This window comes from Lissotriton vulgaris, chromosome 1_2 (assembly GCF_964263255.1).
Source record: "Lissotriton vulgaris chromosome 1_2, aLisVul1.2, whole genome shotgun sequence".
Classification (NCBI taxonomy): domain Eukaryota; kingdom Metazoa; phylum Chordata; class Amphibia; order Caudata; family Salamandridae; genus Lissotriton; species Lissotriton vulgaris.
Genome location: NC_141686.1, coordinates 314138732 through 314155947, shown reverse-complemented (window position 1 = coordinate 314155947; position 17216 = coordinate 314138732). Strand labels below are relative to the sequence as shown.

The following is a 17216-nucleotide window of genomic DNA, read 5'->3' as shown; positions in this document are numbered from 1 at the left end:
TTATGTCTTGGGACACTCCCTTTTAATTCACTGACCGAGATCTAAAGCATCTTTGTTTATTTGTCCGAATCCGATAGTAGTAGCGGCCAGAATACGCCATTTAAGATTAATTCAATTCAGATATAATAGGACATCAGTGCAGAGTTTGATTTTGTTGTTTAAATCCCCACCAAATGAATTTGTCTGTCACACTCTGTTTAACACCTTAACCGCGACCGTTATTTCGCAGCAGTGCGGCGGTTCCGCGGAGTGGCCGTTCGCAGCACCAGCGCTATAGTGCTCGCGACGGCTAATGGCCGACCGGAGCACGAAAGGGGTTAAATTCTTTAAAAAAATCTTTTTTACATTTCTTTTGAAAAATTTACTGTATACTGACACATTTTAAATGTGTTATCAGAAAATGTGTTGTTCTCAGTAGAGAACTAAATCAAATAAACAAACTGAAACTGAATCCTTCCAATCTCATTTTGCCGTAGAGCACCTTTGAGACGCCAGCAGGCGTTCCTGCCTGCTGCAGTGTTCTTGGGTATCTTTGGGTAGATTTGAAAGAGGGTTGTGGATTTTAGTTCAGATTCAATGGTTATTCATGAAGTACAGGTGTGAGAGGAAGGTGCAGGGAAAGTAGGGGTATTTCCATGTTTCTGTAATACATTATCCTAAAAGGAGACCTCCTCTGGAGCAGTAAGGAGCCGTTCAGATGGCCACAGGTGTTGGGATCGCCTTCATGTCCCATCATCGACCTCTTAAGGGAACGCTTGTTTTTCTCTACGGTTACAATAGTCCGAGTGATACTCCACTCCCGCTCCCTGGAATCAAGAGTGACTCTTATGCAGTTTCAATGTAAAACTTGTTTCGTTGAATTTGTGGGTACATTTCTGACTGGTGCAATTAGATGATCGACTAGATCACGTTTACATGTGCAAACCACACCTACTTACGTGTGCAAGCCGCGCCTACTTACATGGGCAAGCCCCACCTACTTACATGTGCAAGCCCTGCCTACTTGCATGGGCAAGGCTCACCTACTTACATGTGCAAGCCTCACCTACCTACATGTGCAAGCCCCACCTACTTACATGGGCAAGCCCGACCTACTTACATGTGTAAGCTCCACCTACTTACATGTGCAAGCCCCGCCTACTTACATGGGCAAGCCTTGCCTACTTACATGTGCAAGCCCCACCTACTTACATGGGCAAGTCTCGCCTACTTACATGGGCATACCTCGCCTACTTACATGGGTAAGCCTCACCTACTTACATGGGTAAACCTCACCTACTTACATGTGCAAGCCCCACCTACTTACATGTGCAAGCTCCACCTTCTAACGTGTGCAAGTCCCACCTACTTACATATGCAAATCCCACCTACTTACATGTGCAAGCCCCACCTACTTGCATGGGCACGCCCCACCTACTTACATGTGCAAGCTCCACTTACTTACATGGGCAAGCCCCACCTACTTACATGGGCAAGCCCCACCTACTTACATGGGCAAGCTCCACCTACTTACATGGGCAAGCCTCGCCTACTTACATGTGTAAGCCCCACCTACTTGCATGGGCACGCCCCACCTACTTACATGGGCAATCCTCACCTACTTACATGTGTAAGCCCCACCTACTTACAAGGACAAGCCCCACCTACTTACATGGGCAAGCCCCACCTACTTACATGGGCAAGCCCCACCTACTTACCTGTGCAAGCCCCATTTACTTACATGGGCAATCCCTACTCCTGTAGGCCTTTTTGCCAGCTGCAGGTGAAGTGTTTTATAAGACTCGCCTATGTGTGTTTATAGCAATATGACTGTACATTCTGATGTGTATGTTACAACATATTCTGAGATGCCTGCTATAACAGTTTGCAGACACCCCACATGTTCCATGCACTGTCATTAACCGCAGTTCTATCTCTCTTCTCTTCACAGCGAACCGCCCCAAGCCGGCTCTCAGGCCTAAACCCAAAGTTCTGCCGAAACCCCTCTCCAAGTCCCTTTCTCAGGATCCAGGGGTGGTGTTCCCTCCTTCAATCCCTTGGAGCCCAAAATCGCCCATTTCTGAGGTGCCGTCCGCAGAAAAGATCAACTTTTTGACGGGCCCAAAGCCCTATGGTGCGGCCCCCAGTGGAGGCGGGATCCGGCGGCCATCTTTCACACTCAAGCGCCAGACATCCGAGCCACTCTCTGGGGATGAAGCTTGCTCCAGCACCTTGGCATCAGTGTCCAAAGCCTCTGTGCCCTTGCCACCCTCGCCATCTCCCCGCGCTGCAGAGCCTCACCAGGTCACACCGAACCTAGTGGCGCAGACTGAGGTGGACAGCGCAAGGGTGGAACCTGCCCCCAAGGAGCTGCCTGTCCCCTGTCCAGATGCCAAAGGTCCCCGGCCGCCAGTGCTCAAGAAGCCAGCTGTATCCTTCAAAGTGAAGCCTGTACTAGGGGCACCCAAGCCAAGCCGCTTCCCGGGCACCACTGTCGACCAGATCCTTGCCAAAATGGAGGAGGACAAAGGCACAGTGGCGGCTCCAGGCCCCGAGAGGAGCTGGGCGCAGAGGAGCAGTGTCAGCTTCGATGCGGGCTCCCGCTTTGGATCCACAACCTACTCCTCCTTCCGGAGGAGCCCGAGCACCAGCGATGGGCCAAAAGAAGAGGGACTGGTGAGCCCCAGTGCAGCAGGGACCCCTACCTCCCCCCTGTTTCAGGGGACAGCTACATTGGGCACGGCAGGCCAATCACATGGTCTCGTAGAAGGCAAAGCACTGCGCGAGAGGTGAGAGTTATGGTTTGAGAGAATTGCTTGGGTATTACTGCCTCGTACTTTTCCAACACACTCATTGTGTATGCGTAATGATTGTATTTTTTAGATGTCTTGCTTGAGCCTATCAGGTAATACAGAATCTTCCACACGGCAGCCCAATCCACAAGGTGAAGCAGAAGACATAACGCAAAACAAACAACACCTTTAGAAAAGGGTTTTATTTTACAAAATGCAAGGACTCTCTCTCTTAGAATAAGGTTGGGTTTTTATTTTACACAATGCTCTCTAACAGAAAGGCTTTCCCAGATGTCAAATGCACAAGATTCAAATACACAAAGAGATATATATGTTTATATGCAAGCAATAATAACACACTTAGTAAATATAATGCATGAATAACACTGATCAATAAACAGGCAGCAAATAATATGAAATAATACTCAAGCAAATATACTGGACGTCCTGCAAAAGATCAGAAAGATATATACACTGAATAGATCTATTGAGAACTTTAGAGGTGCACCTTGACTCACTCATAGAACACAAAGAAAGCACACTCACTCACACATCACAAAGACAACACATCAAATGATCACAGCCACTGGCTCACATCACAATGGCAATGATCAAAACTCAATACATCACCTGGTACAAACACCGCATCTCACCCACTCCTGACTGGGGAAGTTAAAACAGCCGGGGTTTGAGAGCCTCAGCAACCAGGGTTCCACTCTGAGGTAGACGTGTCACCCCCCTCTCAGATTCCAATCTCCCGGTTTCTGAGTCAGCAACCCTCAGCTTTAAACACACTAAAAGGTTTGAGAAAGCCCTCCCCCCCCGGGCCAGAGGAATCTTACCAGAACTGACCAGGTTCCAAGCAAGCATTCCCATGGCAGGAAGGAGTTCTCACGTCCCTTTCCCCAAATCTCGCATGTTCCAGCCTCTATCTTGCTGAAGCTCACAAAGCATTTCAGAGTACATAAACAATCCCTCACAAAAACAAAGAGACCGTGAACGTGAATACCCCAAGCAACTTGCAAGTGTTGCTGTGCACGCAGAAAAGCCGAAGCAAGGCAAAGCCAGGGAAAAAGGATGACCTGAGTCCATGTCAAAGCCATTAGTAAGAACTTCATAATTCTCATACAACACAATGCACAACTGTGCACAACTGCATATAGATTCACACACTTCATCTCTCAATGTACAATACCGAGCACATGTTTGCCTCACTGCCCACAACACTGCACTTCAAAACCAAAAAGTACATTCCACAACTCCTTTTCACGCTTTCAAATGCACATCCTACACGTTACATTCTTGGCAAGACTGTTCTACTCCATGACAGCTCCCACTGAAAGACAGCAAGATTACAAGAAAGAGAAGCAAGGCATGTGCAGGACCGTAGTACATCCAGAGTAGGATAAAATAACACACTAAAGTCCGTTAAAATAATGATAGTCAAAGGTTATCACCGGGTGTCAAACCACAAGAGTGCCTCTAGCACTACAGTATGTGTGGGAGCAAAACTGTACATCACAATTTAGACACCCCAAAGTTTACCTCCAATGGTTCTCCCACAGATTTGTGTGCATGTCAAGGCATCTTCTCAAACATCAATTTAGCACAGTAAAATAATCGTAAAAGTAATGGAACCACTCAATAATTGAGCTCTAGATCAAGGAAAGTTAAAGGGTATAATAGAACAAAATTCAAAACTAATCAATACAAGGAAAATCCTATAAAGGCTATATGGAGCCGAGTTACACAGAGTAAGCAAAAATCAGAATGTATTTAAAGTTCCAAATGCACAGTAAAATCAGGAAAACATGCAGCATCCAGAGCAGCTTCAAGAAAAACTCAATATCTTTGTCTCACCCCCAAAATCAAGGAGTTGTTCTAGTCAACTCCTGTATAGAATATGAGCAAACTCCACATGACCATCCTGGTGTGAGCATGAGCATACCTGCTTTTGCAAATCAGAACACAAGAATAATAAACGTAATTTCCTTAACACATACGCTCCATCCCTTTTTGTTTAATTATTATTCAACACACTCTATGCTAATGTCACCCAGAGATGTTTGAGAAAATACGAAACACATAACAATGAGGCTAGTAAACATAGCGGTAGGACCTCGAGAAAAGTTACAAGTCAAAGGGGACGGGAAAAGTCCATTTGAAAGCAGAGGATTCACAGCAGTGGAAATATAAACGACTACATGTCATCTTGAATGTGCTCTGCGGAGCTTGTTAGGACAAGATGTGCGCAGGGAGGGAACAGGAATGAGTGACGAAATGGCAACCATCTTATTTAAAATGGAGTTCTACATAAACATGTGGCCTAGGGGAAGGGGGGTTGCATCGCGGTGCTGATGACGAGTTCGGCTCGTCATGCAGCACGGTGGCGCTGTGCTGATGACGAGCTGAGCTCGTCATGCCACGCCCGCTCAATGGAACACCCAGCACAGCAGGGGAATTATCCTCGCGTGGGCGCTCCACGGAGGTCATGACGAGCTCAGCTCGTCATCAGCACGCAAGAGGTTAATAACTCTTATTCTATACATGATAAGAAATCAGTTCAACTGCAGTCAGGTTAATTCGGTCTGTGTGTGAAATTGTGTGTGAAGATGCATTTAACCGTCATTATTGATGCACTAATGATAAACCCTAAAAACATTTCAAAACATGGCACTTTGTTGCTGCACACATGCACCTCTGTGTACACATGTCAGCGCACAGGTCAATCCATGTGGGTCTCAATGCAATAGCACCTGCAGCTCATATGGCCATGAGTGCATGTACTTTCATTGTGATTACACTAGCATGCACTCTCATTGGGATTACATGAGCATGCACTCTCATTGGGATTACATGAGCATGCACTCTCATTGGGATTACATGAGCATGCACTCTCATTGGGATTACATGAGCATGCACTCTTATTGTGATTATATGAGCGTGTACTCTCGTGATTACATGAGCACATACTCTCATTTTGATTACATGAGCATGCACTCTCATTTTGATTACATGAGCATGCACTCTCATTGGTATTACATGAGCCTGCACTCTCATTGTGATTACGCTATCATACACTCTCATTGTGATTACACTAGCATGCACTCTTGTTGTGATTACACTAGCATGCACTCTTGTGATTACATGAGCATGCACTCTCATTTGTATTACATGAGCATGCACTCTCATTGGGATTACATGAGCATGCACTCTTATTGTGATTATATGAGCGTGTACTCTCGTGATTACATGAGCACGTACTCTCATTTTGATTACATGAGCATGCACTCTCATTTTCATTACATGAGCATGCACTCTCATTGGTATTACATGAGCCTGCACTCTCATTGTGATTACACTAGCATACACTCTCATTGTGATTACACTAGCATGCACTCTTGTTGTGATTACACTAGCATGCACTCTTGTGATTACATGAGCATGCACTCTCATTTGTATTATATGAGCATGCACTCTCATTGGTATTACATGATCATGCACTCTCATTGGTATTACACTAGCAGGCACTCTCATTGTGATTATACTAGCATGCACTCTTATTGTGATTACACTAGCATGCACTCTTGTGATTACATGAGCATGCACTCTCATTTGTATTACATGATCATGCTCTCTCATTGGTATTACATGATCATGCACTCTCATTGGTATTACACTAGCAGGCACTCTCATTGTGATTATACTAGCATGCACTCTTATTGTGATTACACTAGCATGCACACTCGTGATTACATGAGCACCTACTCTCATTGTGATTACACTAGCATGCACTTTTGTGATTACATGAACATGCACTCTCATTGGGATTACATGAGTTTGTACTCTTGCATGCATGTCTGTCACCCTACCCATGATGCTACAGACTTCATGTCTTTTTGCATTTTAATCTGGGTCTGTGTCTCTTGGCGCTGATGCTTCCATCACCTCTTCTGGGGTTTGTTCTCTTGGTGTCTTTGTATTTCTCTGTGTCAGCCCCTTCTTCTTTCTAGATAATTTGCCTCTAATGTTTCATTCTCTTTGTGCCAGATTGTGTGGTCCCTCAGGACCCTTCTCTCTGTTAGAGTATTGCTTTCACCTTACTAGTCGCTGTTCTTTTCCGTGCTTTGCATTTACATGGCTTGTGTGTTTTTCTGTCTGTTTTAGTAACAAAAATTGTCAAAATCTTCCCCAGTGAGTAACTTAGAAGTTTACAGTCTCCAGGTTAACTCTCTGAGTTGTGATGATGAGGTCCCGTCAGTCTCTGCGTCGCTTGCTTCGACTGTCAGTTTTATACATGTGCTGCGTCGCTTGCTTCCAGTGTCAGTTTCATACATGTGCGTTGCTTGATTTCAGCCTCAGTTTCATACATGTCTCTTGCTTCCCACCTCAGATCCATACATGTCTCTTGCTTCCAGCCTCAGTTTCATACGTCTCTTGTCATACATGTATGTTGCTTGCTTCCAGCCTCAGTTTTATACATGTCTCTTGCTTCCAGCGTCAGTTTTATACATGTGCTGCGTCGCTTGCTTCCAGTGTCAGTTTCATACATGTGCGTTGCTTGATTCCAGCCTCAGTTTCATACATGTCTCTTGCTTCCAGCCTCAGTTTCATACATGTCTCTTGCTTCCAGCCTCAGTTTCATGCGTCTCTTGTCATACATGTGCGTCGCTTGCTTCCAGCCTCAGTTTTCTACATGTCTTTTGCTTCCAGCGTCAGTTTTATACATGTGCTGCGTCGCTTGCTTCCAGTGTCAGTTTCATACATGTGCGTCGCTTGCTTCCAGTGTCAGTTTCATACGTGTGCGTTGCTTGCTTCCAGCGTCAGTTTTATACATGTGCTGCGTCGCTTGCTTCCAGTGTCAGTTTCATACATGTGCGCTGCTTGATTCCAGCCTCAGTTTCATACATGTCTCTTGCTTACAGCCTCAGTTTCATACATGTCTCTTGCTTCCAGCCTCAGTTTCATACGTCTCTTGTCATACATGTGCGTCGCTTGCTTCCAGCCTCAGTTTTATACATGTCTCTTGCTTCCAGCATCAGTTTCATACATGTGCGTTGCTTGCTTGCAGTGTCAGTTTCATACATGTGTGTCGCTTGCTTACAGCCTCAGTTTCATATGTCTCTTGTCATACATGTGCGTCGCTTGCTTCCAGCGTCAGTTTCATACATGTCTCTTGCTTCCAGCCTCAGTTTCATACGTCTCTTGTCATACATGTGCGTCGCTTGCTTCCAGCCTCAGTTTTATACATGTCTCTTGCTTCCAGCATCAGTTTCATACATGTGCGTTGCTTGCTTGCAGTGTCAGTTTCATACATGTGTGTCGCTTGCTTACAGCCTCAGTTTCATATATGTCTCTTGCTTCCAGCCTCAGTTTCATACGTCTCTTGTCATACATGTGCGTCGCTTGCTTCCAGCGTCAGTTTCATACGTCTCTTGCTTCCAGCGTCAGTTTTGTACATGAGTCTCTTGCAACTAGTGTCAGTTTCATACATGTGCATTGCATTCGTCTAGCTTCAGCTTCATGCAAGTGCACTGCTTGCCCCAGCCTCCTTTTTTTTATACTTGTGCGTCGTTTCATACATGTCCGCTCCCGCCTTCCGGTTTCGTCCGTTCTCCAGGGTAAGTAAGCATGGACACTTCTTTGTTCGAAAGAGAAGAACAATATGATGTGTAGCCATCAAATCTGAGAACTTTTCTTTAATCCACAAGTAAGTTTTCACAGCCACGTGTTTCACATGGGTCAAATAATTAAAAAAGAACGATGTTATAACTTCTTCCCAGGCACACTCGACAGTTGCCTAACAAAGTCCCCCGTGGTGCGGGGGCCCTGAGCTCCAGGGGGCCCTCTCAGCACAGTACCCTGCCATGATAACTCCTGACTCAGTCCGGAGGGTGGTCCCTCGATGTACTTTGCAGGGGGGCTCCCTCAAGTTTTGTTACGCTACCTCGCAAATGTACCCTATTTAGGGCTTCCGGCAGAGCTCTTGAATAAGCTGCGGATGGTTCAGAGCGCATGATGCTAAGGCATGTGATGTATCCCAAGGACGCGCAAGCAAAGATGGTCCTTCTCTTCTCTGGCTGCAAGACTCTGGAACTCTTTGCCGAAAGCTTTGAGAGAGACCGACTCAGGGCCGGTTTTCAAATCAGGACTAAAAACTTTTTTGGGAAATCTAACTGCTCGCCGGCTGCTGGGGTTAGTGCCGGGTCGCTTCCTGTTGAAGCAGCGTTTTGTAATGTTTTCCCATTCATTGAATCATTCGCATTGTCCTTTTCTTCCCCATTAGTTCAGGCTCCATAGAGTTTCTGTAGTCTGCTCTCCTAGGGCTGCAGCTCCAAGGGTCTGTATTCCCGATGGTAGAGCCCCCATAGAGTCCACAAACTCTCTTTATCCATAGCGTGCCGCTGGGCCTCCTGTGTGTGGTATTTATCAGTTTGAGAATTGCCACAAGGCATTATCTGCTTGACCCAGCCTACTAATGGTGACAATTATATGAAAGACCATAACCACAGAGGGAATACAAACCGGGCTCGAGTCGGGGTACCACGTGAGTAGACGGCGTCCCCCCACTTATTCTACCGGTAGCCCGATAACTGGAGCAAATGGAGCTACCTTTCGTGGCGTCACTTCCTGTTGTGACGTCAGCGTCCCCCCACTTCTTTTTTTAGGACTTGTGCCCTGAATGCAAACATGCAAAATATGCAAACCCCAAAAAGGAGAAATACACAAGCTTGCTTTCCAATTTCTAAAAACCCTGTTTTCTGTCTTATTGTGTATTCACTCCTGCCCCATGTGCCCTTTTTGTGTGCAAAATTTTTACCCATGTGCCTCTTCTGACATGGCTATATCCGTGCCCATGTGCCTCCTCTGACATGCTTATCTCTGCGCCCATGTGCCTCCCCTGACATGGCTATCTCTGTGCCCATGTGCCTCCTCTGCCATAGCTATCTCCGAGCCCATGTGCCTCCTCTAAACACATAAGATGATGGACGGAATGTTGCACAATGGCAAAACATTCATCCCAGTCACAGATCTGGGTTTAATCCATCGTTATTCTGCTCACTACGCCACCCCAGTTCAGACATGGCCAAATGCAAATCAGTCTTGACCCTGTGCTTCATCAAGTTCAAGTTCAAGAATTTGTATAGCGCACTACTCACCCAGAGGGTCTCAAGGCGCTTGGGGGTGGGTTTCATTATTTATCGAATAGCCAGGTTTTAAGTTCTTTTCTGAAGGAGATGTGGTTCTGTGTAAGGCGGAGGTGGGTGGCGAGTGAGTTCCAGGTCTTGGCCGCCAAGTAGGAGAAGGATCTACCTCCCATGGTGGATCTTTGGATACGCGGAACTGCGGAGAGGCCTTGATTTGAGGATCTTAGTTGGCGGGTGGGTGTGTAGAAGGATAGTCGAGTGTTGAGGCATTCGGGCCCTAGTTTGTAGAGGGCCTTGTGTGCGTGGGTGAGGAGACGGAATGTTATTCTCTTGTTGACGGGGAGCCAGTGGAGGTCTTTCAGGTGGCCGGTAATGTGATTTTGGCGAGGGATGTCCAAAATGAGTCTCGCTGATGCGTTTTGGATGCGTTGGAGTTTTTTCTGTAATTTGGCTGCAATTCCGGCGTAGAGGGTGTTTCCGTAGTCCAGTCGACTCATGACTAGTGCGTGGGTGACAGTCTTTCTTGTCTCGGAGGGGATCCAACGGAAGATTTTTTTGAGCATACGAAGTACGTTGAAGCAGGAGGATGAGACGGCGTTGACTTGTCTGGTCATCGAGAGTGAGGAATCTAGGATGAAGCCCAGGTTGCGTGCGTGATCTGTGGGTATGGGTGCTGTGCCCAGAGCCGAAGGCCACTATGAGTCGTCCCAGGCAGAGGGGGATGATCCTAGGATGAGCACCTCCGTTTTGTCTGAGTTAAGTTTTAGGCGGCTGTTTTTCATCCATTCGGCTACTTCTTTCATGCCTTCGTGAAGATTGGTTTTGGCGGAGTTGGGGTCTTTGGTGAGGGAAAGGATCAGCTGGGTGTCGTCAGCGTAGGAGATGATGTTAAGGTTGAGTTGACGCGCGATGGATGCGAGTGGACTCATGTAAACGTGAAGAGGGTGGGACTGAGTGATGATCCTTGTGGTACACCGCAAATGACTTCGGTAGCCTCTGATTTGAATGGGGGAAGCCGTACTCTCTGGGTTCTTCCGGCGAGGAACGAGACGATCCAGTCCAATGCTTTTCCTTGTATTCCGATGTTGTTGAGGCGTTGTATGAGGGTGCTATGACAGACTGTGTCGAAGGCGGCGGAGAGGTCGTGTAGAATGAGGGCCACTGTTTCTCCGTTGTCCAGTAGTGTTCGGATGTCGTCTGTGGCTGCGATGAGGGCGGTTTCGGTGCTGTGTTTGGCTCGAAAGCCGTTCTGTGAGGGATCGAGGGAGTTGTTGGATTCGAGGAAGGCGGCGAGTTGGCTATTGACGGCTTTCTCAATGACTTTTGCCGGGAAAGGGAGGAGGGATATTGGGCGGTAGTTTTTGAGTTCAGAGGGGTCTGCTGTGGGTTTCTTCAGGAGCTTTCTGGGAAGGTAGCAGAGTTGAAGGAGCAGTTGATAACATCACGGAGATGGGGTGCGATGATGGAGACTGCTTTGTTGAAGATGTGGTGGGGGCATGGGTCGGTTGGCGAGCCAGAGTGGATGGAATTCATTAGGCGGATGGTGTCTTCGGTGGTGATTGGGTTCCAGGCGATGAGATTGTTAGAGGGCGGTATAGGTTCTGAGGGGGGTGGGGAGGATTGTTCGTTGGGACTGTTTTCGAAGCTGTTATGTATGTCGGCAATTTTGTTGTGGAAGAAGGAGGATAACGAATCGCAGAGGTCTTGGGAGGGAGTGATGTCTTTTGAGGCTGCGGTGGGGTTGGTAAATTCTTTGATGACGTTGAATAGTTCCTTGCTGTTATGGGCATTGTTGTCGAGTCGATTCTTGAATGCTGATTTCTTGGTGGATCGAATCAGCTGGTGGTGTTTGCGGGTGGCTGCCTTGAAGGTGGTCATGTTGTCGGCGGTTGGGTTTTTTCTCCATGTTTTCTCGAGAGTACGGCATAGTTTCTTGGATTTCTTAAGGTCATCGTTGAACCAGGGGGCCTTTTTGCTGTCTTGTTTGGTGTGATGGTTTTTCAAGGGTGCTAATTCGTCAGCGCTGTGAGTGATCCATTGTTTGAATTTGATGGCAGCTTGGTTTGGGTCCGATGAGAAGGCGGGTGGTTTTTGGTTGAGCGATGTGAGGAGTTGGTCGGTGGTGATTTTGTTCCATATTCTTCGGGGAATAGGTTGTGGGGGGTTGTGGGTCGAGGTGGTTTTGTAGCTGAAGTGAACACAGCTGTGGTCCGTCCAGTGGAGAGCTGTGGTGCGATCGAAGGAGATGTGTTTGCTGGAAGTGAAGATTGGGTCTAGCGTATGTCCGGCTACATGGGTGGGGGTGTCAACAAGTTGTTTGAGTCCAAGATTGGCCAGGTTGTCCAGAAGGGTGGTGGTGTTGCTGTCGTTTTTCTTTTCCAGGTGGAAGTTGAGGTCTCCTAGTAGAATGCAGTTCTCGGAGGCGAGGGCATGTGGACTGATGAAGTCAGTGATGTCCTCGCTGAATTGTCTACTTGTTCCTGGGGGCCTGTAGATGAGGGTGCCTCTGAGTGTGGTTCTGGGGTCAGTGTGGACTTGGAAGTGGAGGTGTTCGGCGGTGGTAAGGTTAACGTCGGAGCTGGTCGTGATTTTGATGGTGTTTTTATGAACGATGGCGATGCCTCCTCCTGTTTGGACGGTGCGGTCTTTTCGGATGATCTTGTAATTGTCCGTGATGGCTATGGCGATGTCGGATATTGATGATGCATTCATCCATGTTTCAGTGAGGAAGGCGACGTCTGGTGATATAGCGTCGAGTAGATCCCAGAGTTCGGTGGCGTGTCTGTGGACCGAGCGGGTGTTCAGCAGGATGCACTTCAGGTGGTTAGAGTCGGAGCTGGGTTTGGGGTTAGTGGTTGTGGTAAGGGTCTTGACGCTGGTAAATTTGCAGGAGTGGCAGGCGAAGGGCCCGTGGGTACGTCCCGGGGCAGCTTCATAGCATTGGGGTGTGCGTCCGGGGTTAAAGGCTAGGAGGGTGGCTGCGTCATACTTAATGCGGCCAGAGTGCGGTTTGCGGGGGCCAGGGGGTCTGGCGCTGGGCGCGGTCCAGGCGCGGACGGGCTTACCTTTGGCGCGACCGCTGCGAGTGGACGCTGCGCGTGGGTCCATCTGTCATAAATGGAGAGTGGAGGGGGCGGAGCGTGAGAGGGGCAGCTGGGAGGCAGGAGCGAGATGGAGGGACGGTCTGGGACGGCACAACAAACAAAATGGCAGCAACAATAACAAATGCTGCAAGGCAGGGCGAGATTGGGGCACAGGCAGTGGGAACAATGGAGCGCTATGGGGGAGATTAAAGTTTCTGCAGCAGTGGCTCGCGGTTGAAAGCACACAGTCAAAGCGCTACGATATTTGGCAGCAATCGAGACCAAAAGCACTCCCAAATGCACTCTGCAATAACTATTCGACAAACAAGCAGTCGAGACGCACTCAGCAAATAAATATTTCACAAGCAATACAATGCCCAGAAGTGCGCGAAAGAATAGCTGTTGCTAGCGGTTGAAAGCGCAGTGGCAGAGTCAAGCGCTACGATACCAGGTGTGGAGGAGGTGAGGGGAGCGACCGCTTCTGTGCAGGACAGGATGGGAACAGTCCAGCCCGAACTGCCAAGCCATATCTTCCCTGGACCGGAATCAAGCATCCTAGGACTGGTTTCTGACTATCAGCCGCCATCAACCGGGATAGCTTGACTCCAGTGGCGTAGTGAGCACGGGACCCCCGTCTGGGCATACCCTTCCCACATAGGATGAACAGCAAAACACACAAGATGATGGACGGAATGTTGCACAATGGCAAAACATCCACCCCCAGTCACAGATATGGGTTTAATCTATCGTTATTTTGCTCACCACACCACCCCAGGTCAGACTTAGCCATATGCAAATCAGTCTTGACCCTGTGCCTCATTGGAACAGTCCAGCCCGAAATGCCAAGCCATGTCTTCCCTGGACCGGAATCAAGCATCCTAGGACCGGTTTCTGCCTATCAGCCGTCATCAGCCAGGATAGCTTGACCCCAGTGGCGTGGCGTGGCGTAGTGAGCACGGGTCCCACGTCTGGGCATACCCTTCCCACATAGGGTGAACAGCAAAACACACAAGATGATGGACGGAATGTTGCACAATGGCAAAACATTCACCCCCAGTCACAGATATGGGTTTAATCTATCGTTATTTTGCTCACCACTCCACCCCAGTTCAGACTTAGCCATATGCAAATCAGTCTTGACCCTGTGCCTCATTGGAACAGTCCAGCCCGAAATGCCAAGCCATGTCTTCCCTGGACCGGAATCAAGCATCCTAGGACCGGTTTCTGCCTATCAGCCGTCATCAGCCAGGATAGCTTGACTCCAGTGGCGTGGCGTAGTGAGCACGGTACCCACGTCTGGGCATACCCTTCCTACATAGGGTGAACAGCAAAACACACAAGATGAGGATGGAATGTTGCTTATGGGCAAAACATTCACCCCCAGTCTCAGATCTGGGTTTAATCCATCGTTATTTTGCTCACCACACCACCCCAGACATGGCTATATGCAAATCAGTCTTAACCCTGTGCCTCATGGGAACAGTCCAGCCCGAACTGCCTAGCCATGTCTTCCCTGGACCGTAATCCAGCATCCTAGGACCGGTTTCTGGCTATTAGCCGTCTTCAGCCAGGATAGCTTGACTCCAGTGGCTTGATGAGCACAAGACCCACGTCTGGACATACCCTTCCCACATAGGGTGAACAGCAAATCAGTCTTGACCTTGTGCCTCATGGGAACAGTCCAGCCCGAACTGCCAAGCCATGTCTTTCCTGGACCGGAATCAAGCATCCTAGGACCGGTTACTGGCTATCAGCCCTCATCAGCCAGGATAGCTTGACTCTAGTGAGCAAGGGACCCACGTCTGGGCATGTGCCTCCTCTGACATGGCTATCTCGGAGCCCACGTGCCTCCTGTGACATGGCTATCTCTGCGCCCATGTGCCTCCTCTGACATGGTTATCTCCGAGCCCATGTGCCTCCTCTGACATGGCTATCTCAGTGTCCATGTGCCTTCTCCGACATGATTATCTCTGTGCCCATGTGCCTCTTCTGACATGCTATCTCAGTGTCCATGTGCCTCCTCTGACATGGTAATCTCAGGGTCCATGTGCCTCCTCTGACGTGGCTATATCCATGCCCATGTGCCTCCTTCGGCAAGCTTATCTCTGAGCCAATGTGCCTCCTCTGGCATGAATATCTCTTTGCCCATGTGTCTACTTTGTATTGTGCATCAGATTTCTGCCGACAGGTCATGTCAGTGTTGTGTTTCAGCTCTGTGCCAATTTGCCTCCTGTGTTTTTCCAGCTATGTGCCCACGGACTTCCTGTGTTGTGTTTCAGCTCCGTGCCAATGTGCCTCCTCTGTTGTGTTTCAGCTCTGTGCCCATATACTTTCTCTGTTGTGTTTCAGCTATGTACCCATATACCTTCTCTGTTGTGTTTCAGCTCTGTGCCCATGTACCCTCCTGTGTTTCAGCTCTGTACATATGTGCCTCCTCTGTTGTGTTTCGGCTCTGTACCATATACCTCCTGTGTTGTGTTTCCGCTCTGTACCCATATACCTCCTGTGTTGTGTTTCAGCTCTGTACCCATATACCTCCTGTGTTGTGTTTCAGCTCTGTACCCATATACCTCCTGTGTTGTGTTTCAGCTATGTACCTATGGAGTACTCTTACCATACTGAATGCTGACTGCTGTATTTTTTGTCTCCCTGATCAGCACCTTCCCATCGGCCCAGAGCCAGGAAATGAAAGCAGACCCTGCACCCAGGGTGAGTACCTTGAGGCCTGTGTTGGTCCAAAGTCAGAGTGTGCCAGAGCTGAGAGTCATTCTGTGATTGTTGAGAGCAGTGTGCCATCCTCTGTCCTTCCCGGAAGCCCAGCGCCACCTCCCATTAGACACCATGAAGTACAACTAGGAGATAGTTGTGGGATTAGAAGTAAAGGAGGGAAGAAGAAAGGTTACACACTAGGAGGGGTTTTCCTAAAGCCACTCAAAGGTGACAGAAGACTGCAGGGGTGTTTATTTACAGAAACTCAAGGGCCAGTCAGAAACCCACCCATGGCCCACGTAGAAAGAGACTGGGCCTGTAGCCCTGATTTACAATTGTAATTTGTATTTATATTGTGAGTGGGTATATTCTGCTATAGCTGATGTGTGTGAGCTGCACTAGCATGATGGGGACTTGATCTAGGTGCAGTGATATTTCAAACTACATCCTCCTAAGGCGGGTACGGCATAGGACCTGGTTTAAATGAACTGCAGAAGGAACATATAATTTGGATGGTGGCCTCTGCCAACCCTTTGGGAGTCGGATCCCAGTTAGGCCCCACACATGACAGTCACAGGTACCCTACCCTACTCTTGATGTTGCGACTCATGTGGTGGTGCAAGCATGGTGCCCATGAGCTCTTCTTTTTCCAGATTCCTCCTCATCTATGCCAGCAGCCTAAGGTCCTGGGCACTTCTAACTGTTGAAAGGCAGTGGGACGGGCTCCTGCCAGCGGCTTAGGAAAACCCTGTGCTTTCTGGTACAAGGCTTCCAAGCCCCACTGGAGTTGAGGTGGGGTGACCCTCTGCAGGAGTGTCTCCTTGAGGAAATCACCCTGGTTGTTCTGCCTTCAGTGGAAGAGCCAGCCAGGGGTTAAACTCTTGGTATTTAACTCCTTTACCTGGTATTCCTTCCCCATACTGTCACTCAGGCCTGCCAGGGCAGTCTCCCCCTCCCCTCTCACTGATGCCTAAATGTTATCCCAGGGCACTTAATTGGGATCCTACATTCAGGGCAAATAGCTAACAAATAGTGGACATACTCTCCTAAACCTATCTACCAGTGGCCTGGCACGGCATGTCAGTCTCTCACATCCCTACCCTCTGAGGAGGAGCCGTGCCCTAGAAGGCTCTCCGCCAAGCTCCGCAGTGAGAAGGCAGGGCAGTCTCACAGTTGCTCTCCTCTTCAAGCACGGATAAGGTGTCGCTTCAGAAACCTTAAGCAAGGCTTTGAAACACTGTGAGGGAAGAAACAAGCAGGATAGGCAAGATGTTTGTGGAAAGACGGTCTTGTCAGTCTGTGGAGACATTCTAGCCTGAGTGTCAACCTGTGGTTGAGAAGATCCAAGAGAGCCTGGTGATATTGGGTCAGAGAATATCCTGGAGGGAGAAAGAGCCTCCAGGAAATAAAAATGGAGCCAATTGCTGAGGATTGAATAGAAGGAAGTAAGGACTTAATAACTAAAATGTTATCAATTCTGGACATGGTATGATGTACGTTAGACA

At 48.4% G+C, this 17216-nt stretch overlaps 1 protein-coding gene across 2 annotated transcripts in view; it reads left to right on the top strand.

The window, feature by feature from the left end:
- Positions 1-17216, top strand: part of CNOT12 (CCR4-NOT transcription complex subunit 12) — a 381414-nt gene that overhangs the window by 189782 nt on the left and 174416 nt on the right. For both annotated transcript variants that reach the window (XR_015307571.1, XM_086953347.1), the window contains exons 3-4: positions 1931-2768; positions 15660-15711. Coding sequence is in view for 1 of the 2 variants with exons in the window: in XM_086953347.1 (XP_086809473.1) it covers positions 1931-2768; positions 15660-15711 (890 nt within the window). In the remaining variant the exon portion in view is untranslated. The remainder of the gene's footprint in view (positions 1-1930; positions 2769-15659; positions 15712-17216) is intronic.